We start from the raw sequence: 27,741 nt of genomic DNA on the forward strand, positions 1-27,741 counted from the left end.
AACTAAAAAAAAAGAATAAATATTGCATAACTAAAAATATACAATCCCATTATTGAAAACATGCCTTTTATTGCATAATAGGTAATTTCCAAGCAGGACATTATGATAAATTCAAAGCTGGCACCATGAATTTCCAAGAAATCAAATGATTTTATTTTTTTACATATGCCCGTCTGATGATGATGGTTTACATTAATAAATCATTGCAAGCAAAAGATGAGGAAGAACCTTGATGAAGCTTAACGGAAATTTGAACCTTGATGAAGCAACGAAAGGGCAGCAGAATCTTTTTCCACAAAATAACTATTTACATTATTCATAAATAGAAAATCTTCTAATGGCAATTGTTTGTGTATAACTTTTTTTTAAACATCAATATGGCATCAAATGAAGTTAAACCAAATATTGCATGCATTGCACATAATTGTATGAGAAAGACGATCTTTTTTTACACTTGAAAAAAAATATACACTCTAAAATTAAAATACACAACATTTAACTATCACACATTTTATGACACAGAACAGACATTACATATTTACACAGACACTCAGAAAGACACGTCCGGCACTTTTTCCAAGGTCCAGTCTACTGTTATAAGAAAATGAAGTGAGAAGAAAGTGTGCTAATCAAAATGGATGTACAATGTCATCATAATTATCCATTCCAAAAAAACAAAAGTGAATGTAGAGTGGTAACAGAATAAAGTATAATCATATTCATGTAATCTGCCCATGTGTTTAAATACAATCTTCTCCTAGAGTAAATTTTGTGTTTTTTTTTTTTTTATAGATCTTGAATTAATTTTCTGTTCATTATTTAAATTGAAAATATGGTCAATGCTATTGTTACAGGCAAGTATGGACAATTTTACATTTTCATAACTGTGTTAAAAATAAACAAATAAAATGAATGATAATAATTACGAATCCATCAATTAATAAATTGGATGATTGCTAACTAAATTAACTAAAAGACATGCTCAAACGTCCATAATATATATATATTTTTTTTATCTCATATGCCAAAAGCATTTAAATTATTCTTAAAATAATTGTTTCTGTGCACTTGCGTGTAGTTTCATGTCAGGATCTGTTCAATTAATATGCTGCATTAAAATTTTCTATAGAATGATTGATAGGTAGAAAAAATGAAAATGGTTATACATCATAATTGCTCTTTCTAGACATAAAAATACTTTGACTGTGGAAATATGAAGACATTAGCTGCATTGAAATATTGTATGAATTTGTAATATTAGTGCTGGCATGCTAACAATGTTTTTTTTTTTTTCTTTCTTTTTCTTTTATAATAAATCTACAGGCGCACAAATAAAGGATTTCTAATGAATTATAAGCTTTTAGAATTACACATAATTGTTGATATAAAGAGTTGATCCATAAACAGTCCTGGACAAATCTGTAGCTGGATGAATTCAAACAGCCATGCTTTGTGCTGAGCCCCTCAGTATGTCGGATAGAGCTGATGGATTGTGGTTAATGCGATGTCCTGCGGGTGATGGAAGGACAGAGATGCGTGTAAAACAGAATGGGGACAGACTACTCTTTGGCGATGTCGCCTTTCTTTAAAATGACCTGCCGTTGCCACGGCGCCAGTTTGGTCTCGTCATAGCCTAATGTGCGCAGCCGTTCCAGCTCCAACTTCTCTTCGTTCTCCTTCTCAGCCCTCATTCGCTCTTCTTCTTTCCTACCATGGCAAAAGAATTCAGAGACACAAGAAGGTCAACACAAAAAGGACAAAAAAACAACAACAGCATAGCAACAACTCAGCATAATGTATTTATATACAACACACATCCACTCAAACAAAGTAATATTCTCAAAGTTCAAAAAGTCAATATGAGGCAACAGATTAGAATTTCAGCTTTCATTTCCTAATATTTAAATCTAGATGTGTTAGCTAGAAAAAGGCCCCAAATTTTTTTTGGTGAAAAGAAAATTCGATAAAATATTTAACATTTAATTGCATTCTTTGCTTGTAATAACTACATGAAGCCATGGACCTACTGACATTAGCAAACTCCTGAGACGACATGCTCTAGTGGGTTAAGGTCTGCCAATTGACTTGGCCAGTCTAAAACCTTTTTCAACTTTTTCCCCCCCGATGATGTCCTTTTTTTGTGCTCATGGCATGTTTTGGGTCATTGTACTGCTGAATGATTAAAGACCTGCCAATTAGAATAAATGCATTTCGTTCTATAATTTGACACAAAGACAGTTTCTGTGAACTTCTGAATTTATTGTTGCTACTATGACTAAACTATTCCGAGCCCTTTCCAAAAGCAGCCATGCAAGCCCAGGCCATGACACTACCTCCACGTGATCAATGAGCTCATATATGTCTCCACCTTTTCATAATTTTGGTAGAGATTAATCTTGGGTCCAAAACATCTGTGGTTCATCTCTAAATTTCTTTAAGAATTTCAATCTGGCCTGGACTTGGCCTTGGATTGTCACCCTAACCACTGCCCTTTAGAGGCAGAGTTTTCCTTAAGAGCTCTCACAGTGTTTCTTGTATAAACTAATGCTATCTTCCTTGACCAACCTGTTCAATGCCTGGTTAATTGTTTTTACCCTCCAGATCATTTCAAATTTGTACTTGCTTGGTCAATTCTGATTTTTCTTTTTTTTTTTAGCTCCAAAATACCTTGCTTTTTTCCCTCTGCTCTCTGCTTTTGATATTGGTTATTCCTTATATACCAAGTGTAAACGTTCAGATATTCTATTAGATTAAAAAATCTAACAAAGTACACCTAGACTACAACAAACACCTGTCAGTCACAAAATGGCAGCGGTAGCTCAGTTGGTCATGGCTCTGGATTACTGAGCACTGTTCGGCCCTTGAGCCCTTAAGGCACTCTGCTCCAAGGACATCGCATCATGGCTGACCTTGCACTCTGACCCCAGCTTTCTAACAAGCTGCAATGTATGAAAAAAATAATTTTACTGAGCTATGATGTATATGTGACAAATAAGGCTTTTTTTCTTCTTCTTCTTAAAATGGTCCATATATATTTGTGCTCATTCGAAAAATGGGTGGGGTCAAACAAAAGGTGCCATATTCAAAGTTCTTTAACATGTTTAGATTAAAATAGGAGATGAAAACTGAAATCCTAAAATATCATAAAATTTTTTAATCTTAAACCCAAATGTCATTGTATAATAGCAAAAACCTATGAATACACAGTGTGGCCCAAATTTCTGGATTCTCCCTTAGATTAATTTAAAAAAAAAATTCCATACCTTTGAAACTAACTAAAAGATGATACTGAAAGAGTCAAAGACTTTACACAAAAAGACTTTTGTAAGTCGCTCTGGATAAAAGCATCTGCCAAATGCGTAAATGTAAATGAGACCTACCACCTATTACATTTTTCTCTGTGGTCATCTTATGTCAGTAACTTATCAGAACCCCAGGACAATTGTTGCACTAAAGAAGGAGGTAATTACTGCATGTAACCAGATCAGTACTGATTCATTTAGAAATGTTGAACATTCTTGTATTCAGTATATACACGTGTCGTAACGTCAGAGGGCTGTGAATTTGAGCATCTCTTGCATTTTAGGTTTATCTGCTGTAATTTTTAACATTTCTCCTATTGAGCCAGACTTTTGGGCCAACCTCCCTCTCACTATCTATCTATCTATTTATCTAGATAGATATTTATCTAGATAGATAGATAGATAGATAGATAGATAGATAGATAGATAGATAGATAGAGGGGGAGAGAGAGGGGAAGAGAGAGGGGGAGAGAGAGAGAGAGAGAGATTGGTGGCATATTAAATTATATTCATTAAAATATAATTATGCAGAAAAATTACAAAAAAAGCCACAAACAAAATAGTAGTAAATTTATCACTCCTCTTTCCTGTGACTAGCTTACCTTTTCTGCTCTCTGTCCATCCAGGTGGTACATAAGAGATATTAGAAAATGAGACATTCATAAATTATATTTATATCATAAATTATAAATATTTTTATATATATGTTTCCCAGCAAATTCTTTATCAAAATTCTTTTTTTGCAAATGTTAACATCCATCCACCTTATATTTAATAAGCCTTTACCATTAAATTCTTTTTTTAAGAATTCTACATGTAACTAGACAATTTAGACTACAGATCAGATCACATCTTTTTTACTTATTAATATCTGAATTGGCATCATCACTTTTTTCTTATAATTTTATTATATAATATTGATGGTAGAAGTCATGCAGAATATTTCAGAATATTTGTGCTTTTACTCACTTTTCTTCATCCAGCTTTTTCTTCATGATGTCTCTTCTCCAAGCAGGCATGGATGCAAGCCGAGCCTCCTCCTCGATAGCCTTAAAGAAACAGACAAAGTAGTGTGGTTAGTTACCTGACTGACTAAAACATTACGTCAGTTATTTACACTGCTAAGTCATAGGAGATTTAAGATAATTCCAGTCAAAAGTTTGGACGCACCAGTCATAAGGTTAGACAGTTAACTCCAAGTTATGGAGTTTTTATTTCTAGAACAATACTGGATATTTCAAAATGATGAAATAACAAATGTGGCAATAGGTCATTAAGGAACGGCAAGAACAACAACGGACAGTTGTTATTTTATGGCAGGAAAGCAAGACCAAACCTTACCTCTGCTGCAGAGGGGAAGTTCATTTAATGTCACCAGCTTCAAAAATCACCAATCAACAAACATAACCTCAGATTAGAGCTGTTATGAAGGCTTTACAGAGCACAAGTAGCAAAAACATCTCAATATCATCTGTTCAAAGGAGATTATTGCATATTTTGGAGCATATTTTGGACGCCTTTAGCATTATTTCACAATTTAGAGGAATGAAAAATCAAGAAAGACTACGGTATTAGAAGGTGTGTCCAAACGTTTTGACTGGTAATATAAACCAATATTAACTGTAAACCACTAGTAAGTTTTTTTCTTAGAATAGAAATAAGGTATTTTAGGAAAACATAAATAAAAAAAAATACTTTTAAAATGTTGAGCACCAGTGTAAACCTTGTGGGTCAGTAAAATCTATGAAAACATTATCCAATATTGCCTAAAATTCAGTTTTTATGCTATCTTCAGTTAATTCCAACCTGTATAACATCTTACAATAGATGTGGCCTCAATTAAAATATTCCAAAATGATTTTTTACATTTTTTATTTCTTTAAAATCATAAGAGGAAAATTGCAGGAGGAGGACATGAAACCAAATTCCACTACAGTGTACAGTTCGGATCTACAGTTCTGTCTTCACACGGAATGAAACATTATCTTCTGCTGCCTTACACATAGTAACAAAAGGCCAAAGCAGTAGGTGGCCATTTTGAGCTTCTCATCTTCCCTTTAAAGTGGATCCATTACTCTAAATCTGCTCCAGTGAAGCAGTTCCACTGGCAAAGTATCTGGCATTGTGGTAATCTAATCTATACCTTAATATTTAAATGCTCCCCTGGGAATTATAAATAAAGAAAAAAAAAACACAAAAAGAGAACAAATGGATTAATGCTTAAGCTATCTAGGTATTAAAAATGGATATGTCTCAACTCTGAAGCTTTGGATGTAACTGTTTTTTTTTTTGTAATCCGCAGCACATCAGCACCAAAATTGTATTTGGCCTCAGGTTTCTTCCGCAATAGTGCTATTACTTTTTAGTGGTAATTATTTTAAAAATCTCCCATTGCATAGGGTTCTGTGCAACAGTCTTGAGCCAGCCCTATTTTCTTTATATTTTGCTTCCAAAGAGGCAGATTTTCTTGTATTTGTTTATGTAGTCTTGAGTAATAGTTCTCCAAGTATCCTGAAAGACGTTTCAGTCCCTGTACCTGACCAGTTTTGGAGAATTTTTTTCTTTGGTTGTTTGTTTGTTAAGCCACACAGTGACCTATGAATCATTCAAGCATAAAAAGTCTAACTTAATGCATGAACCAGTGAGAAACAGGTGCAGATGATGATAGATGATCATGTCGGTGGTTAAAACACTGCTGATGCTGAATGTTAAGTGGAATGTTGAGACGAGAGGGGAAATGAGGTTGCAACTGCAGTTGTTACATTAACAACCATTTTTTAAAATTGTATCTCAATTGTGTCTCAAGACTTTTGCATGGTACTACATATTCACAACGTTAATATTTTTTTCCAAAGCCACTGTCGGCATTAACAGCTTAGAGATCCCTATCGTAACTTCAAAAGTAAGTAGCTTGATTTTTGCAGCACTGTGGTAAAACTTATCAAACTGTTTTCAATTGTCCAAGATTCAAAGGGTTTCTTCGATGTTCTTACAATTTCAAAATTCTCCATAAATTGTAAATGAAATTAAAGGCCCAGATTTAACAGAGATGGGTCTAGCCATGAAAGACCTTTTTGAGTTATTTTGGCTGAATGTTTTGAGGTTAATGTTATCAGATTAACCTTCTATAGTATATTTCCTTTGATGACATGTAATGTATCTGTATGTGTAAGCACGTAAAATTAATTTAAAGAAAAAAAGTCTCTTTTGCAAGAAATATACCCTGCATGTTTTATTGATATGGAACCAATAACAGAAACACTTCAAACACTTACATTTTTAAATCAAAATTCATATCCAAAACATCAACATTCAAAAATACCATCAATAAACACATATTACTGTATTATCATTGTATCTTGAGAGGATTGAATGATCTTAAATACACAACAGGAACACCTTAACACAAATCTAATAAGTAACCATTCATCTTCAGTAACTAGTGTTCCCGTGTCACTGAAACACTGAGCACGAGGTGAGAACACACTCTGATTGTGTGAACTAAGAACCATGACTTTCACTATTAGGTAATATTTCATGTCATAACCCAAGTATGAACTGTGTGTTTATAAAAAAGGATTAGAATTATGGTATCATTAATCATTAATTGGCGTAAATACAAATAATAAGGCCAACAAAGAAAACCCAAAAGAAAAGTTAAATTTATCTCTAAAACAAAATCATTAAACTTATTTATGGTCATGGATAAACACTACCAAAATTATAAGGAGCCAAATTTAATGATTTTTTTTAAATATCAAACCATGATATTTTAGGCCTATATTATCGCCCATAACTGGACGTTCTCTTCTCTCTCTCTATGGATTAATTGTGGTAGTACAATTGTAAATAGTCCTCTATTAAAAGACAAAAAAAATCTGCAAAAGTCATACTATCTACATGAAACTAGCTAATAATTACACATTATTCCAGCTACTAAAGCATGGGGTATAAAAGAAAAATACTACATAAGCAAATTATTGGTCATTTGTTAATAATATATTGTGGCTTGGCCTGCTATCGAGGATCATTTACATGTCTAGCCCATTTTCTATTGAAGCTGAATTGCCTCACACTGTACTATGGGAAGATATTGTTCAATCAAATATTTTCAAGCATATGCCATCGTCCACCACTATCCAGGACAACAAGAGTCACAAAGCCATACTTCCCTATATCTATACTGTATATCCTATAAATTCCACTAATCCTTTACTTCAACGTTTGCTTCATAACACTTTCCATCTGGTTTCAGATCTGGTTCCAACCACCAGATTGAAATTGGAATTCCAACTTTTAATGTCCTGACCTCTAAAAGTATGCCCTACATTACATTTAGGCAGACAATAGATTTGTAGTGTTCAGCAGTAGCATGAACTCAGTTAGATTTTGCAATCAAGGAGAGAACTCCAGATTCTTTTTCTCTAAACAAATCTCTAACATGTCTGGACAGACCATTTGTCCCATAACACGCCTTATCTGAAGATTTCCCTTAAATTTTCTCATTTCGATAGAGTCGTTCACCAACGCTGTTCAGATATCAAACAATTCTGCTTCCTTCTCCTTCCAGAAGGCAAAACTTCGCTCAATATATCTGCTTATGTCCTCATTACTAAATTCTTTAAGATCATAAATAAGCTTTATTGAGTCTTCATTCAGCTCTTCGGCGTCTTTTGCTGGAAACTGCTTCTTAGCATGACCACTGTTGGGTTCAGACAGAGGTTTTTCAACAGTCATGGTTGTCTGGTTCTCTGACTGTTCTGCTTGAGGTATAGCTTCAATTTGTTCATTGTCCAGTAGGGTAAACTCATTAACCTGTTCTGTAGAGTTGGCTTCACTTTTTGAAATATATTCTGCCCTGTCCTGTACAGACTCCTGTGTGGAAGGTTGTACTTTGTCAGGTGCTTGTCCTGAACTTTGATCAGTCTTTTCAAGAGCTACTTGATCTGGTGTTGTCTCAAGTGCATGTCCTGAGTCTAAGAGCTCCTGCATTTTTTTTGTTGCGTCAATTTGACCTATGTCCAACAGCCCTCCTCCCTCGTTATTGTCACCGAAGTATTTCAGCTTGATGTCCTCAAAGCCATCTGACCAGTCACGGTTTCCTTTCTCAATGCTTTCCATCACCTCACGGTGAAACTCACGGATCACTTCCCAAGGATGGCTGCCAATTCGATCGAACATCTCGTAGCACAGCAAATGTCGGAATTTCCGCTCACTGCGAGGCATGTTCATTTCAAGCAGTTGGAAGTAGCCAAGCATAAAAAGATCAAGTGTCAGGTTATCATAATGCACTGGAGCACCATTTATATGAGGGAGAAAGTGCTCAGGCCAGTAGATCATTTGAGCACGACTTAGCCGACGGATTTGACGTGAGGGTACCTGGCTCATAATGGTCCTCCAGTGGCCAAGCAGGTTCCCTACTACCTGCCTTTGTTTCATGAAATGCAGGAGCTGGTCGTCTTCACTCCCATCCAATTCAAACTGGTTATTGTTATCCTGGAAGGAATTGCCATCCATCCCAACTCCTTGACTTCTTCTTCTACCTATATACTTGGGTCTGTAAGACTCAGTCATAGTGTACTTTCTCCAGTGCTCCAGAAACAAGAACACAATTCTTTCCTTTCTCATCTCAATGGACTCTTGAACATAGCTCAGGTCTGTCTGTACCTCGAGGCTGCGAGTGAGATGGTTTCCATTTAGTGTATTGTCACTGGATAGAGGGTGTGCCAGGTTATCCATGCCAGACTGGGGGACATCATTAGGTCCACCGTATGTCAGAGGTGCATATGACGGTGTTATAACTGGTTCCTCTACTAATGACAATGTTAGATCCTGCTCTGATGGTAAACCATTAGTCACTTGAGAGTTGATATCGCAAGATGTGAAGAAAAGGTCATCTTCCAGAATAGGCTCAGGGGAATAACTGCACTCACTCACCACTGGTAAGGATCTCTTCCGTTTGTATACTCGGTTCATCTTGTCCTCTTCATACTTGGACTGGCTCTGGATCATCTCATAATTCGCCTTCAGATTTTTCACTGACACACCACACTGCTTGAGTTCCTTCTCCACCTCCTCTCGGGTTGAGAAAGACTGCGATCGCCCAATGTTGCTTGAGGTAGTGGATGTTGTCTGTGCCTTTTCACCTTTCAGACCTTCGTATGTATATCCTTGGTTAATCATTTCCAAAATGTCAATTTCCTTACCACCTAATGTAGCAAGGAGGATGGCCATGCTTTTAAGCAATGTAGAAATTTTGCTACACCAAGCAGGAAGGTCTTCTGCTTGTCCATGAACCTGTTTGGGGTTGACTGAAAAGTGGTCCTGGTTCAAAACAGCAGAAACAGGGAGAAGCTGATGTAACTCTTTCTCCAGCTGCTCCAACTCTTTTTCTACCTCTGTCACTTTGTGCATGACTTGGAGGTTCTCGATTTGTCTCTCAATGCGAATGAGGTCATCTTCAGTCATCAGTTCTCCAAATGGACCCAGTATAGCATTGTGTGCATGAGAGTAATGCCAGTCTCGTGCCTGGAAATATCCATTTGTTGAAAACTAAAGCAGGGTCAGAAGAGGAGACAAAGAGGAACAAAAACAAAAGGATGGGTTGTCCTTCATTCGGCAGGTTTCAGTCCTAGGATTCTTGTCATGCTTCTTCACACCAAACATTTCAAACCTTACATGGGTTTAGTGGTGCGATGGTAGTTGCTTTACTATTGCTGAGATGAGTTGAAGCAGTGTGACCTTTAGCAACAAGTGGTTGCTCGTGATCTCAATGTAGCATGTTTAATTAGGATTATTTAGCGCCAAAGCTTCCAATTTGGCTAGATTCTTCTCTAGACTAAAACATAGTTATCAAATTCCTATTTAACAGGAGCACTTATCCTACCTACTATGAATTTGTACTATGCACTTGTAGTCTGGATTATCAACCAATCCTTTAAGCATCCATTCCACATAATTTGTTCATTCCACTCCGCAGTTCGGTTGATGTACAAGCAGGATGGTACAAATATATGGAATGACTGATACTTCTCAAGGACTTGATTAAAAACCCCTGTTCTTAACAGATTTTCAAAACATAGACATAAATTTTGGAAAATAGGTTGAAAAGTGGACAAGCATAACTGCACTCCAAGATTTAGATATCATTTGCAGTGTGAGGGCACCTTGCATCACACCACTGAATCCCCATGTAAAAAATCAGAGCTGTTATGCCCCATCACCAATATCTTTGTCCTACTATGTTTCAAAAGTATGAAAGCAATACATATTATTTAAAATTGTGTTGGGATGGTCACAGCAGCCCCAAGGTGAACACTGCATCACACCAAAGGACAAGTCATTGTCCAGCCAAACAACACAAAAACATGCAAAAGACAAAAAAGTCGAAGTGGGAAGGTAATAGATGGATCCAAACCACTGAACCATTTAGGCAACAACAAAGAAAAAAATGCAAATTGTGTTGAATACAGCTGATAAAATTTTGCTGACTCAGAGCCTATAAAAGCCTTAACCTTTTATGCTGCTTTAAATGTATTATTAAACCACAGCAGTCTCCCATATGGTCTTTGATTGAGATTTCATGTATTAAAGCTAACCAGATGAGTCTATTATAACATACACACCACTGATGGAGTGCTTCTTGTATCAGACATGTCAGACATTCAGCCCTTCCTGACAGCCCATCAGCAAGTGACAGGTGTGTTTACTTACATATTTACAAAGAGCTGGAATGTTCTGTCTTTTACAGAGCAGACCAAGTCAACATCATACAGCTGAATGCATTTAGGGCTTCACCAAGCAAATGGACGACCACAATAAGCTCTTGTAGGGCTAGGCAATGAATCGAAAATGAATCAAACGACAGTAAGAACCTCTAATCTACATACAATTTCTCCAACTTTTGGCTATAAAACTATACTTTCAACTAAGGCTGTTAGACATAGCCTAAGTCTTAGCATAAGAAGTTTATTTAAACAGACAGATTATTAGAGAAACCTATACTGCCAACTTTTAGTTCGTCCCATTTTATAATTTATAATTGCTCATCACTCCAACCAATTCGGTCCTGAAAACATTTACATTATCACCTTGTTTATTACATATTTGAGCCTTAATCATAAACAAGAAAGAAAAATATCAACGATGTCATAGTAGACAGGAAATGATTTCGGATTCGATGCACACTAACACACCACAACATGCAAAATCTCACATCAACACTCTTAAATAATGACAGCTGAGAAAGTGACTTCCCTTGAGTACACACGCTCAAGTAAATTATGGTGAGATTTTTAAAAAGTAATGTTTATGTAATGCTGATAAAAGCAAAGACAGTTTCTCAGCAATTAAAAAAACACACTGCTTTAAAAAAATACAAAGACCTATTTCCTTACCTTTTTCCTGCTCTCTTCTTCCTCCTGCATCTTTGCTTGCAATTTCCTCACCATCACCTGCCTCTTCCACTCAGGAATGGCTCTGCCTTGTTCGTCATGAGTGGGCACCAGGGCCTCTATATCCACACCAGTGGACTTGCGGGGCTGACCAGAGGCACTGTTGCCGTTCACCATAACAGGTACGTCATCACAGGTAGGTAATGTGCTCAGGTTCTGGGGAAAATTGCCACGAGCCGAAGGAACTCCGGATGTGGATGGGGAGGTGGGAGTAGATGACGTGTTTGTCGATTGGACCGCATCGGTCTCAGGGGGTTCAGGTTGAGATTGGGGTTGAGATTGGGGTTCAGACGGGGGTTCGGATTGAGTTGGCGATCCTGGACTTTCTCCCTAAAAAAGAAAATATGAGATATGACTAAGTTCTATTACAACAGCGTTGAAATCATCCTGATGATCCTGAACTGTATGAGAAAAAAACTATTTTATTCTATTTATTTATGTACGCATACAAAACTAATAAAACAATGAAGATACTGTTAGGCGTTATTTTTTCTTATAAACAAACAGAAATAGGAGATGTAAGTAAGTGTAATTATGTATTTAATGAATTGACTGTTATAGGAGCCCATGTCCAACACGTAGAAATTTTTTTTTTGCTGTTCTATCTCGAAATCATAAGCAAAGTCAAAAATGTAATTAATTAATTTAAGAATGATATGAATAACACTATGACCAGTGTTATCAGTTATTTAGTTAGTAGCGCTTTCTCATCAAGAGCAGCGATCCTGAAACAACAATCCTCAGTACCATGCAGATAGCTGTTACAAACTTCTTTTATTCTATTACATCTTCCCTAATTCTACCCCATCATCGTCCACTCTCTATGTTTGTCCCTTTTGGCATTCCAAGATCCTTATATGCCCTGTGCCTCATGTTCTTCTTATCTGTTGTTTACCAGTCAATTAATCACACCTGTTCCCCTTTTTCCCGTTGAAAAAAGTGGTTTGCCTATTTAATCCTCTTGTGTCCTTGTTTGTTCGGGACATATGCATACCACTGCATTGATGATTTGAATAGCATACCATAGATAGTAACGTAGTCTATATTTTAGACCAGATGAAATGTCGAGGAACAGTCAGCAGGCGTTTCAGGTTCCAACTGATAAAGTGTGTCTGTGTATGTGTTAGAGTTGTCAAATGGAAAAAAAAAGAAACAATTCTAAACAAAAAGTTATTCTATAAGACACTTTACGGCCCTGCTGATGTGCTGAAAAATGAATAAACATGAGCCTAATTAAGCAAAGACCATACAAACTCATTAATTCATTTATAGGAGCAATTACGGAAGACATGTCCTATTCAGGACAATTCAGAAATAGTTGTATAACCTTAGTATAGCCTTCATGTCCTCAACTAACCTCAACTTATGAGCTTCAAATCATACATCTGGCAGGGAGTTATTGTAGTTTGTAGTTGATTGTTTTTTTTTTTAAGTACACAAATATAATTTTTAAATTATATTATTTAATTATATTACTTTAAAATTCTAATAATGACTATTTTGTAAAACCCAGTCATTTCATATTCATGATATTACCTAAAAACCTCACAGCATGCCTAATTAATCAGCTGATTAGCTGCCTTTTCTTAATTAAAGTGGGTGTGACAGAGCAGGAAAAGACTTGAGGCTATGTTCACATTACCAGCCTGAAGTGACTCAAATCTTGATTAATGATGCACAGATCAGATTTCTTTTTTGGGCTGTCTGAATGCACAAATCTCATGTTTTTCAGATCAGATCTGAGTTACTATTGTATGTGATTGTAGCTCGGATGTATACATTTCAGCAAACCCCTGACATCATCAGTCAGCACCGGCAGAATGGGGGTTTCACAGCAGTACTAACAATAGCTGGAAAAACAGCTAAGGCAATGTTTCTGTCTTCCTTACTTTCTTCTTCTGGACCTCAACAAACTGCTTTCCATCCTCCAGGGCGAAATCCCAAAAAGTATATATTTTTTTCTAAAATCGCACCCGGTCTTTGAAATAAAGGAGTCATCAGGCAAATATGATGTGTTTTAACCCAAATAGCGTGAGCAAAGACCAATCAATGTGCCGTTTCAGAGCACAGATGATTCTTCTGCATTAGTCAGTTTAAAGTCATACATTTTAATTTACGAATGTGAACTGCAATTGAACAAGGTGGCTTGCAGTGTGAACGTAGCCTAGAAAGTAAAGGACAGGGTGTCCTCTAGGACACTATTTGGGAGGCGGCACCGATAAATGGCTGACGCATTATAATCCTGAGTGTGATGTGTGTAAATCATTATCCAGCATGCTAAAGAAAAACACCGCACTGGAGAGGACACAATGGCCTGCAGCAGGAAAAATCCTAAACTGCTTGCTGTGCATAATCACTTGAGTATAGTATGCATATACTAGTCAACTGTTTTCATGTAAAAATATTTGTTTCAATAGATACATTTTCTCTAATTTGTCACTTCCTAAATACATTAACAGTTTAAGTTGGAAATAATTTTTCTTTCATATTTTGAACCAAGTGGAGTTTGGGGCTTTGCACCCTAGTGTTCATATACATGCGCACAAGTATGAAGAAATGTTTACTAAAAACTCACAGGTCAAAGTTCTTTAAGGTGGCACCGGAGATCAGGGCAACAGATTTTGTACTCAGTAAAAGAACTGCACTTACATTCGCTGGAGTGCCACCGCTGGAGTAGATGGTCGTGTAGCCTTTACTATGAGGCGTGGGCTTCAGGCTTTTCCCAGCTTTAATTTCAGCCATAAGCTCGGAGTTGTCACCAGTGGGAGACATCATGTTGAAGGATTTAGTGCCTAAGGCAAACACAGGAAACGTGGGTCAAATGAAAATGAGAGAAAGAGAGACGGAGAAAGAAGTGTCAGTGAGAGGAAACCAGAGACCTACATTACCTAAAACTAAATACAACACAAAGTAATGACTTTTAAATAATGATGAGTTTATGAAGAAAATCAAATTTTTTAACAAAACTGTAGGTTAAAATGTCTTGGATATTGCAAGAGGCATGTAACGAAAAAATGTTAAAGAAGTTAAATTAACAATATCTTACAAATTATTATTCTAATAAAAAAAAAATTTGTTTTATATTATGGTTTTAATCATATGACATGGCATCATGCATACCATGTGAAAGAATACATGTTTTTAAAAAATATATATTTTGCTTTTGGAAAAAAGGCATTAAAAATAAATTAACTGTTTTGAAGCTCTTATAATAATGTATTTCCTTACAACTAATCTGGGAGAAAAATGCAAGATTAAGGCATAATCTGCTTACAAAAAGTTTTAATCACTTTATTTTGTTCCATTTCTGAAACAAAGGACTCTTGTCTGTAACATTTTTGTAAATGTCTGTACAGAACTTGTCTGTAAAAAAAAACACAATAAGCAATTGTATTCTGTTCATTTTGAAGGTATAATACAAAAGCTCAGCATTTAATGAAAGAAAATATACAGTACAAACTGTATAAGCAACAACAAATCTAATTAACATTATTCTGAACGACTCAAGACAATACAAAGAAAATCTGAATATACATCAAACGCAAGCAAATAACACAAAGGATCACCTGAATGAAACTACACCCATAATCATATAACAACACACTGAAATCAAACAACTCTGCTTCCAGGGTTTCATCCATTGTCAAACCAGAGGAAAGCATGGACAATCCTGACATTCTGAAACTTTAAACAAAACTCTACATCACCTGCTGAGTTTGGTTCAGCCGTCCTCATGAACACAAACGTTCGTACATCCCTAATGCTGTAAACTCTTCTACTTTCAAGTCCGTCACAGTTCTTCCACATAGAATGATCGGAACAAGAAATAAAAAATACAACACGAGCTCAGCCTGGTCACAGCTCTAAACTCTAAAGAGATCAACACTAATCAGCTTGGACAGCGACTCTGTGCCAAATTGGAAGTGGATTTCAAGTCGCTCACCCCAGACTCTCCTTTCAATATTCTCATTTACTCTCCTGCCCTCTCACATACAATCCTTCCTCTCTCTCCCTCTCTCTCTCTCTCTCCCTCTCTAATTCTCTCATCACCTTTTTATTGCACTTTCCCTCGTTCACCTCTTTCATTATAAATGCACTTCACGACGAGGAGAAGTAGTAGACCTCAAGCTACATATTAAAATGTGCCAGACAGAAAACAGAAACTATGCCCACAAGCCAGCAACGTGCAATATATTTCTATCAATCATAAACATGCCAGACATGATGCACAATACCATGAGCTTTAGTGTCCTGATACATCTTCAGCTTCAAGCACATATCAGTGTGATCCCAAGTCATTTACAAAACGGAACCGTTTTGTCGTGGGACAGGATTCTAACGAGAGGACACACCATGTGTGTCATGGAGGAGAACAAACTTATCCAGGAAAGAGCATAATGGTGAAGACAGGATTCAGTCACCAAGCCTGTGGGCTACAGTATCATACGCCACCTGGATGTTTACAGACCTTTGTTCACTTTTCGCTGTGACTCGGTTTATTAAAAAATAAATCTTAAATTAATACACAAATAAAAAACGTAAAAAATATCATTTACAAGTTATGTTTGGTACATCTGTATTATACTTATTGATTGCTTTTTTCGTAATTTGTTTTCTATGCAGTTTACGTATAAATACATTTTATTGTCATTCTTACTATGCCTTTACCACACATATTTATCACAAGTTTTTATCACATCATGTTACATTTAACATCTTACTGCATATGCTTATCACGCCAGCCTTTTTATAGTGCATACGTTTAAATATGATACACAAAAGACATAAAAGATCCATCTTAAATATTCTTCCATTAATTCATCTTCTATACCACTTGTCTTTGGGCACAAGGCGGGGTACACCCTGAACAGGGTGCCAATCCATCGCACAGGCAAACACACACAATATGAACAATTTGGAAATGCCAATTAGCCTAATCTGCATGTCTTTGAACAGTGAAAGTAATTCAGAGAACACAAGGAGAACATGCAAACTCCACACACACAGACCCTGAGGCGGGAATCGTGTTGCCGTGCTGCCATTCAGCTTAAACGATTAAAATTATATTCTAAAAAAACAATATAATGTTTGCTTTTTTAGAATAGAACTTTTATGTATACCACAGCGCAGTTGAAACGATCTAATTCTTTTAGTTCTGATTGCTTTTCCAGATGCAAGGTTTAAATGTATTCATTCTAAGATATTACTGTTTCTATAGTCACAAAAAACTCCACATAAACAGGTTAAAAATGAGTCTCCAGTGTCAGTGCTTTGAAGTTATTAGAGGTAAAGCTGTAGTTTTGTAGCTGCTATATGATAGGAACTGCAACGATGTCATTCTTTTACTAATTGTCAAAAGACTGCTGTGGTATAAGAGAAATAAAACACTTCAGAAATGCTGTTACAGGAAAAGACCAATTCCCGTCTTTTATTATTTTGCTATAACAGCATGCGACATCATGTTTTATTCCTTACATACAAACAGAAACTGGCCAGTAGAGAACATCTGCACAATGCTGGATTACATTCGAATATGTTTAACCAGAGACCAGGAAGGACACATATATACACCCACGAACACACACGCAGAAGAGAGATCTGTGGTCTGGAGGGGAAGTGAATACTTACTCTTCCTCAGCCGGAGTGATTCTGGGGCAGGGGTGATAGAGGCAGAGGAGAGATTCCCTCCTTTAGAGCGAGCGCGTAGAAAGAACAAGATTTTGGCCAAAAGTGACACCAGTAGGAAATAAAACAAGCTCAAATCCAAGTGAAAGAAGTATGACAGGACAAGATGGAAAGATAGCAGGGAGGTGACAAATGGAAACGTCATAATGGGGCAATGAGGAATAAAGAAAGGTGAGTAAAATAAACACAAAAAGAACAAAAAACAAAATTAGTAAAACTATACTAAATGTACTGTATTACACAATTGCTTATATAGGTCCTTGGATTCACGTGTAACGAGTCAGTCTATTTGTCATAGTGCTCTTTTGTCCGCAGCCACCCAGGAGGCATTAGGCTTCCTTTGTTGGCTTCCCAAGTATACATCCTGTTCAGGTTCTCATTCAAATTTGTCGAAGGCACAGAGGCTCTGACAAGCAAATAAACCGAGTAACACAAAAAGCAATACAAGCTATACAATGCAGTGCATTTTGTTGACATAAGCCTGAGCTGAATAGTTCGAGATCGATGTACCTTGGAAGGGGAGCAATTACACAAATGGGATAACACTAAACCTGATTTGGAGGTAACGATAGCCCCCGCGCATTAATTCGTAAACGGATATGCGGGATGCGCAACCAGGCTGCTCTCATGGTAACTGGGTAAATCTTTAAAATATTTACACCGTCTCCTGACTTGGTTTTACATCGAATATGTTGCAGACTGTAACCTAGAGGGGTCACTACTGGATCTTTTTATATAACTGAAAAAACTGCTGCGTTTGTTTTCTGACATAAACATAATATTTGAACTCAATATGTTATGCTTCACACATGTTTCCCCATCAGATTAAAAAGGTTTGTTATATATTACTCACATGTGCATGATGCTCAGATGTGTGCAAAATGTGCCTTATTTCCCCTAAAATCATTGGTATTTACCTTAGTTTTTTGCATATTGAGTAATATATTATTGTGAAGTGAAAGAAATTTATATATTGAGCAAATCAGCATTGGAACTGGACCTGATTCTAAACCAAGGACTCTATTCCTTAAATTTTTTTAATTCCTGACTTAATGATAATTTGCGAATAATTCGTAATGGTTATTAAAGAACAGTTATTAATTAATTAATGAAGCTTAACTTATAATTCATAAAACAATCTAATGATTTCCATACAACATAATAAAAAATATTTAAAGTTAAAGCAGCAATAAAAGTGTAGTTAAATGATCAAATGGATACCAATAAATAGCAAAGACAATCCCTAGACCATTTGACTATTTCGATTTGAGTTAAACAATATACGTTACTGCTAAGGGAAAGTTTTTCATTGGATACGCATAGAAGCGCAGCATCAATCATGACATGTTGCCCCTGGAGCAAACAGGGTTAAGGGCCCAACAGTGATGGAGCTGGGGCTTAAACTGCCAACCTTCTTATCAGTAACCTAAAGCCTTAACCCGCTGAACTACCACTACCGTCTGCTCCAGGAGAGCTATATCATGGCTGACCCTGTGTAAAATAAAGGTTTAATTTAACTTGATCCTCATATCTGATTCATCAGAAGGTTGTCTATAACAGCACTTACAATTAGGCTGTATTTCTCATCACAGAATTGTATTGTATGGTGGACTCTTACCATAATCTAGCACTATTATTAGCATTAAAAGTGTGTTGTTGTTTAACAAAAGGAGTTTTTGCCAGTGGAACAGACCTCAGGATAGAGAAGATTGTGCTTTATGGTTTCTCAGTACCATGATAAGCTGCGTTATTGTATCTGATAAACTTCAAGGAAGCATAAATGAATGTACATTCCATTAATATTATTTTCACCAAGATTATATTAGCCATTTATATAAAGCTTTGACCTTATCTACACAACCAGGCTTTCCCTCAGACCTGACCACATGATCAGCGTTATGTGTCCAACAAAAACACATACACGGCCAGAGAAGAAATGAAAAAAAGACAGAAGAACTTAAATGAGGATAGTCTGATATGGGGATGCAGTCCATAATCAAAGCAACTGCACTCTTATAAAACACTTGGAGTGACAACAGAAAGGAGATGGATAGATGGTTGTTGCTGATGAGGCAGAGAGTACTCACTGCTGGAGGAGGAGGACATGCGGCGCTGGTTGGGGGTCACTGCAGTGTTGGTGTTGCTGCTCTGGGGAGGTGGTGGGACCCCAGGAGGAAGAGGGGGTGCTGGAGGTGGATTCTGGGCTGGAGGCAAAGGAGGCGCTGGAGGTGGCATGGGAGGGTCCTCGCTCTCTCCTGTGCCATTCTCCACTACAGGGGAGGCATCAGCCTGCTCCTCCAACAGGACTGAACCCTGCAGGGAGTAAGCAGACACCATCATTTTACTGTCAAATCATGTCAAACTAAACCAAGAGACAAGCGTCATCAGTAGTTTGCACCACATTGTAGATTTAACACTGCTGATGATGTATGGAAGCTGGAAGTGGAAAGTACGTCCAATTATAGATAGTAAACAAATAGCTCAGTGTAAAGGTACATTCTCAGTATAATCTACCTCAACTGATCAAAATAAAATAGTCAAAGTAAAATAGACAAGGACAGGATTTTTTTTTTTATTAGGCTGTCGATAGGAAAGGGCTCTTCACATCAGTATTGACGTGTGTTATCATACGAACAGAGCATATTAATACAAACAATTAATGCCAGTAAACAAAAAAATATAAAATAAAAGAAATCTTTTCATCACTGCAAGTGAGTGAAGACTCAAAGCATTTGAATTATACAAATATGGCGGAGCTTAATAATCCTGGCTTTCACTTAATGTTTGCCACATTTCATTTTTTTTAAAATCTTTTCTGCATTTTATTAATTCCTAAAATTTTATTTTTTAAAACCTGTAAATTGGAAAAATTAATACTAAAATATAAAAAAAAAAATCAAAATAATTATAACTTTTTTATTAATAATTATTTCAGATGATTAATATGGTTATTCCCTTCAAAACAACATATATTCAATCGCATAGTCAAACACACTCCTTAAAATTAATTACTCCAGATGAATGAATTGATTGATCAGATGTACATAACTACAATCATTTTTATCTTGGTTTTATAGTCCTGGAGGTTTTTCCGCACGCACATATTCAAGCTGCCTCATCATGCTTGAAAGGCTAAGTGAAGATGATCAGTGACTCGGAGGAATGAACAGACATCTGTTGTGACTTAAGCTCTACAATCCTGCACACTCCTGCTCTCCGGGGACTATTATTTACCCTGTCAGCACCCCCAGCTGTCACAGTGCTAATAAAGGACCCCCCTCCCCCTTTCCCTCCCCATCGTGGCACGTGCCCCACTACCCCCAGCGTGTGGCGCGTGCCAGACACGTGCTTGTTATTCCCTCCCCTTCGATAAATTAACCCACGCGCCTTAACCTTCTTCCACCATATGGTCCAATTCATGTCACGATGAATGGAGCAGCTAATGGGTTTTTACTCAGGGGATATGTCAAGTGCCATCTGGTTCCACTGGAGAGGGTGGATTCCTCCTGGGAGTATAATTAGCTCAACAGAGATTACAGCCAATAGTGATATATGTGTGTGTGTGTGTGTGTGTGTGTGTGCGCGCACTTGGTATAAGCGAACATTAATAAAGAACAGCGATAATAAACTGTGAAACTAATATCTGTTTCTTTCCTATTATACCTGAACAGCAGGAGATTTTTACATGCACTATCCACCAAATTCAATTGAAATTCTACCTGGGTAAAGAATTGTGTTCATTATACCAAAAAGCAGTGAACAACTATTTTAATAGTGTTCAGCTTCTGGAGCCATGACGTGGCTCAACTTCAGACCTAAACCCAATAGAAAACTATTGGACACGGGTAGCAGTCAAGGAATCGTCTTCTGTACAGGATCGTCTGGAAGTGATCAAACAGGCATGGATTAAAAGAGTGACCCCAGGGTACTGCAGACGTCTTTTTGACTCTCTGCCCAGCCGGATCCAGCAGGTTTTGAAGAATGATGGACTTCATAATAAATATCGTTTATTGTATAGTAACGTAACGGCATAATATTACAAATTGTTCTTATTAGCTTGATTGTCATTACTTTAAAAAAGTTACAAAAAAAAAAAAAAAAAAAAAAGACCTTTGTCTCCAAACTTTTTTTGCAACCACTGTACATGAATATAAACATAAGAACCACTTTGCAGATTGTGACAAAACTCAGTTAAGTTTTTTGTTGAAATTCTGGCCTTTTATCTTTTTAAATAAACTTTTAAAAAGTTTTTTTTGACTCCTTACAGCTATTCATTTGAGTGCATCCAAATTAGATTATTTTTTATTTCTACTAATGTAAATACCTGTTCACAGCAAAAATTCCCAGTGTTGAAATAACACCCAGACTGTTGACTTAACATCCTACAATGTTTATATAGGTCCAGTTTGACTTAAATGAACTTTAAAAGTGTAAATTCAACAAGGGATTTTTTTTGTGTCTATAAAATGTTGTTTCATTTCATTTCATTTCATTTTAATTAGTTTAAAAGGCTTAATGCTAAGAGTATTTGTGTCTACAGCATTTTAAACCAAATCAAATAAATGTAGGTCTCTTATAAGAAGTTCTTATATGAAACTAAAAATAAATAAAATAATAAATAGATGATAATAGAGAGTTATCTGCCTTTTTGTATTATTGTTTCTTTTCAAACTACAGAAGCCAATTTCCTTAATTTATTCTAGTGAACAAAGCAGTTATTAGCGTTTACATTAGTCTAACTGGAATTTTTCATAACATATTTTTTGACCAAATGCATTAAAATGTGTTGGTGTTGATACTAATCGCGCACAATAGCTAGGGACTCGTATTCTGTTTTGGAAATGGGGCGTAGCTCTGGCTTGATGACTGATATACTGTATATATATATATATATATATATATAAGAGGCCCTAAATGTCAGGGTTGTGTAACACGATGAAAGAGGCTGAGCAAACAGCTCAGTGTTTATCGAGCAGTGCAACTGATATGTGGATTAAAAGCCAGGTTCTGCCAGTGCCTGGCCACACCTTGCACGGATTTGCACTCTGATGTAGCAGGTGAGGGAGAGGAGCAGCTAGCTAGATCCACACACAAATGGACACAGGAGGACATAAAAAGCCACGTCGGTGTTGCTTTCCTCTGTTTTTTCGTGCACCAAAAAAAATCTAGAAAACGGTATCTAGAAAGACAAGAACAGTAACTGATGTACCTCCTCATTGGGTGACATGGCTGTCCCTGGTTGCCCGTCCGTGATGTCGTTGCCCAGGGACTTGTAATAGTCTCCAGTGCTGGGCTGCTTACTGAAGCTTCTTGACTTCCTGTTGGAGTCCACCCGCCGCAGTCTGTCTGGGTTTTCCACTCCTGATAACTGATCCCAAAAATAAAAAAAAGAACAATAGCACACAAGAGTAAGTGAGTAAGGACAACTCAAATAAACCTGTGAGATTTTAAATATAAAACCTTTTATTATTGCTCAACTTTGATTGATATACTTTGTTGTAAAGTATAGAGTTCCTACTGATCTCATATCAGCATTATATTGATTCTAAACTATACCAAGGTACTTTTTGTATTATAAGATTTATCAAATAACGGATTAATAACTAAAAAAAAATTTCCACTGAACTTTCAAAAATTCCATGGCAGTGTCATTTTTCTAAAAAAGGAATAGATACATGATTAATTTATTGAGCTCCTTATATTGCCTTTAATTAATTTTTATTTAAAAAAATATATATATTTTATTAATACGAAAATGTAACACCATAATGTTATCGAAACAAATAGAACAGACGCTCAGAACAGCTGACAACAAATTGAGGCAAAGACTGCAATGGTACTTCCCCTCTCATTTCTTTGTGGCCTGATAAATTTTCCTACTCCTCGTGAGATATTCTCTGTGGCCAAACGCGCGAATCATGGCTAAGGTCGTGGCAGTCTGAGTTTGCGTTCTGTCTATTCACTCTACAGATTCTCTATCATTCTTTATTATACTGTATCTTTGGTCTTGGGGTAATGTGTGTTTCTTCATGTTTAGGAGACGTTCATAGAACAGATACAAAGCATAACTTTGGGGTCATGGAGATGTATTGGTCCAATATATCCGATGATCTCTTTTATATGAAATCTAACAAAATCCATCAAATGTCTCTTGTGATCAGACTGGAGGATGCACTTTGCATGAATCTTGTCTGCCATTTTATTAAATCAATACATGTGTGGATTTTCTGTTTCTTTGACCTTATAGTGACTTTAAAATTTTTTATTGTTGACCTATTTCCATGATATATAAAGATGCAGTGTTTGTTCTAGTATGGTCAATGTGTTTTCGCAAATATACACTCACTGTCCACTTTATTAGCAACACCTTCACGCATTGGTGCAGATACCCAATTGGCCAATCATAAAGCAGCAGCACAATGGCAAAAATAATGCATATTATTTTCAGGTAATGTTCAGGTTCAGTGTGGCACCGTTGTTGGTGCCAGATGTGCTCGTTAAAGTGTTTCATAAACTGCTGATATTCTAAGGTTCTCTGAAGTTTAAACAGAATGGGGAAAAAAACACAACTGTGAATCCATGACGATGCTTGTTTGAAATGCCTTGCTAATAAGAGATGTCGGAATAAAATGGATAGATTGATTTGAGCAGCCAGAAAGGATATCATACTCGGATAACAACTCTTTACAACCACGGTGAGCAGAAAGGCATCTCAGCATAAACAAAATATTAAACCTTGTGATGAATGAGCTACAACGGCAGAAAACTCTTGTCAGACAAGAATAGGAATCGTAGTTCGGGTAATGGAGGCTATGACAGGCAGAGACTCACCTTAACTAAGATGCTTTTCTGCTTACCACAGTTGTAAAGAGTGATTATTTAAGTTTCTATAGCTGCCCTGTCACCTTAGACCAGTCTGGTCATTCTGCTCTCTTTTAACAGACCGTATCTTTCTGTGTAAACTCTCCCAGGAGATTAACCAAACCAGCCCTTTTGGCACAAACAACTCTGCCACAGTTATAGTCATGAAGATCAAATTGTTCCCATTCCGATGGTTAATGTGATATTAACTGTAGATCTTGACCTGTATCTGCAGGAATTTCAGCATCGTGCTGCTGCCACATGATTGGCTGATTGATGACGGCTTAAATGAGCAGGTGTACTGATGTTACTTTTGAAGTTACAAATAATAAAGTGAAGCAAAGTTCTGCTTCAAAGCTACAGTTTTAAAAGTGTTTCTAAGGACATTCTCATAAACTAAGCCATTGACAGTGTCGAAGGTATTAGGGGAATCTGTAATAGATACAGTACACCACAGAAATGGGATGACATAAAAGGTTACACTCTATGAGCTCACTATGAATTTGCTTGCTGCTTAGAAAAAAAGTCAAACTAATCCTGACTACAACAGCCCAGCTCTGTGAAATTTAATCATGCGACATTGTGCTTAAGTGTTCCAGGACTGAATGAATAGGCCTACAGACTGCTTTCTCATTCCCACTGATACATAATCCTAGGGAGGAAATAGATTATGAAATTCAATATGCATATGGACAAAAATAGCTTCTGCCACACTGACGATGTGTTTGAGGTGGAAATGTTGATGCAAAGAAGTATACAAGCAAACAATAGCATGGTGTGTCACATACTTATCAGGGAGAACTTGACAAAGTGGCATCGGTCTATAGGAGAACATGCCAAACAATGCACTTATGACAATCCTCCACTCTTTTCTTTTATGTTTCATATTATTTTAAAACTCCCAGTCAAACCACTTAATTCTACTTCTTTAATTGTACTTCATTTCATTTATATCTCAATCATATAACAGCGTATATTCTATACCTGGCAAATGTTGAAATATGTACAAAAGCTTAGTCACATGGTTTCTTTACTACAGTTCGCTACCTAAATACAGGCGGCCATCTTCTAGAAATTTCCATTACTTCCACCAAAAAAAAAAAAAAGCAACGCTGCTTTTCCTGGTCTCAATGGATTTTCCTAATGCAAAAAATCTTGATTTGCATGTCAATCCCACCAAGGGTCATACCTTGTACGGTTTCAAAAAATACTTCAACTGTCTGCTCTTAAAGGTGTACAGTTTCTTTTTATGCTATAATACTGTCATGACAACTGTCATGACATCCCCCAGGAAATGCGTTAAAAAATAAGAAAACAACAACAACAACAAAAAAAATAATAAGACAAAAAGTGACGGCATAAAGAAGTAAAACAGGTGACAGATGAACGGCCTGAAAGCTCAAGCCTAAATAATTAAAACGCACATGACGCAGAGATGCCGCACATGCCTTTATGACTAACTTGATTAGGAAAAAAATAATGAAATTTCACATATGATGTCGAGGTATAAATAAATAAATAAATAAATATACCTGTCCATGCTACCATATGATTTTATAGCTGGGCCAATAGAGGTTTAGAGGTTCGTTTAACATTCATACCCTCCCCCATTAACAAATTCTGACCCCGACAGCCATACCTATTTGCATTGTTGATTTAAGCCCCTTCCTCCCGGCCTCGGGTGTAACACAAGATGGCTCAGTGCAGGTGGTGTGATAGTCATACCTCAGGAAAATTGCTGAAACCCTATGCTGACCTTTACTCCACCCAGATGTCCCTTTCTAAATCCATCCCCATTAAGAGCCTGTTGAATTCTACATTATGTATCCTCTGTTTAAATATGGCGATTCACCCCTGCGCAAATAGGACATCGTTATGTCTGATTCACAGCGTGTTCAGGATACCAATAAGCTCTGATCAACATCCACAGAAGGTATAAAGCAGTATGCATGTTTTTATAACGAGGACATTTACTTTTTACTAAAAAACCTTGAGAACATTTCCTTTACATTTACACAGTAACTCGTAGAACATTATGGAAGCTTTAAGAAGAATCACATGCTTTAAAGTCTAATCTAAAAATGACAAAACAAGCATATAAAGCGTCTTACGCTGTCTGTCTGTGTAGTCCAGCCAATTTCAGAGAAGCCAAGAAGCCCAGAGTTGTTGGTTGCACAGGTGACACCGGACTCCCATTCCACTGTGCGTGTGACACTCTACCTGCGACTAGCTTTACCTTTCACCGCCCTCACAGACATGCCGGGCCAATCCTATCCTAGCACAGTGATGTAACTGCCCAGGTGCTGACTAATCACAACACAGAGTGGCTAGGGCTTTTTATGCAAAGCACAGTGACACACCAGCAGGGCATGGCTACCTAGTATTGAATCTCCATCAGGAGTGCTTTATGTGCACGAACGGGCATCTGATTAAATGAAACACAGAGCTCCTTCTTAGCCAAAGTATTACAGTTTTATTCTTTTCATTTTAAGAGGCCTGCTCAAAAATGCTCTCATGTACTCAGAAAACAGTAATATGCTCATCTCTAAAAGGAAAAAATATATGCAATATGCGATACTAAGACTGGAAAAAAAAAATATTCCTCTATTAATGCAGCACTTAGATGATATTATACCTATGGTGACATGCTATTCAAATGAATAAACTAAAATCAAACAAATGAAACTCCATTAGGCCAAACAAGAGCCTTTGTCTCAGGAAGTGGTTCCCATGAGCACCTGTGGTGCTGCAGTAGCCTCGGGGGATTGTTTTTCATGGACAATGCTTATTGTTGCTATGCTGCTTTCTCCCCATTAATACTGCAAACAAAAATCACCTACATTCAAGTGTATATATGCGAATATGTGTACATAATGAAAGTGTGTGCACAATTAAGTGAAAGACAAACAACATCTATAAACCCTATTAGCTACGACGCTTTGTTTGAGGAAAGGTAGTAGGTAGTAATAGTTTGAATGCACTATGCTATCAAAATACTTTCGATTTAGGCACGAGTGAGAAAAATTAGCATCCTGCAGAATATTTTCTTGAATGTTTTCTGATTACTCTTACCGTGAAAACACAGTGCTGCTGAAATGCATCAGTCAATTAGCCAAGTGTAATTCACCGGCTTGTTTAGTATAGTAAAATGCATCTATTCAAATGAATTCTTTTGTTTTTTGCTATTTTTAAACGTAGAGACCTCAATGCACAGTGCAATCATGATGTATAAAGTAAAGTGAATAGTTGACATCAGGAACTTTAAAACCCCAGGAACGAAGACACAGTTTTATGCCCCAAACAACTGATCCATTTTATTATTAAAATCATAATCATCTGAAACAGATGCAAGGAGTTCAGATGCGTAAAAGAGCAGCAAACCCAGCATAGACTTATCTAATAGTTATTAATGGTTTTTATTTTTGTACTGTAGTTAGGCT

General features: G+C 36.7%; 1 protein-coding gene across 2 annotated transcripts in view; it reads right to left on the bottom strand.

Annotated features, from left to right (window-relative positions):
* Window positions 1–69: 69 nt before the first annotated feature.
* The window catches only part of espn (espin), a 53,113-nt gene continuing 25,441 nt past the window's right edge, over window positions 70–27,741 (bottom strand). Inside the window, exons 8-14 of one of the 2 annotated variants that reach the window (XM_053503276.1) lie at window positions 22,650–22,808; window positions 19,528–19,753; window positions 14,405–14,547; window positions 11,699–12,085; window positions 4,272–4,351; window positions 3,905–3,916; window positions 70–1,707 (exon numbers count right to left, since the gene is read on the bottom strand). In XM_053503276.1, the coding sequence (XP_053359251.1) occupies window positions 1,560–1,707; window positions 3,905–3,916; window positions 4,272–4,351; window positions 11,699–12,085; window positions 14,405–14,547; window positions 19,528–19,753; window positions 22,650–22,808 (1,155 nt within the window). In that variant the 3' untranslated portion in view covers window positions 70–1,559. The remainder of the gene's footprint in view (window positions 1,708–3,904; window positions 3,917–4,271; window positions 4,352–11,698; window positions 12,086–14,404; window positions 14,548–19,527; window positions 19,754–22,649; window positions 22,809–27,741) is intronic. The other variant, XM_053503277.1, reaches the window with a different exon arrangement.

This window comes from Clarias gariepinus, chromosome 9 (genome assembly GCF_024256425.1).
Source record: "Clarias gariepinus isolate MV-2021 ecotype Netherlands chromosome 9, CGAR_prim_01v2, whole genome shotgun sequence".
NCBI classification, from domain to species: Eukaryota; Metazoa; Chordata; class Actinopteri; order Siluriformes; family Clariidae; genus Clarias; species Clarias gariepinus.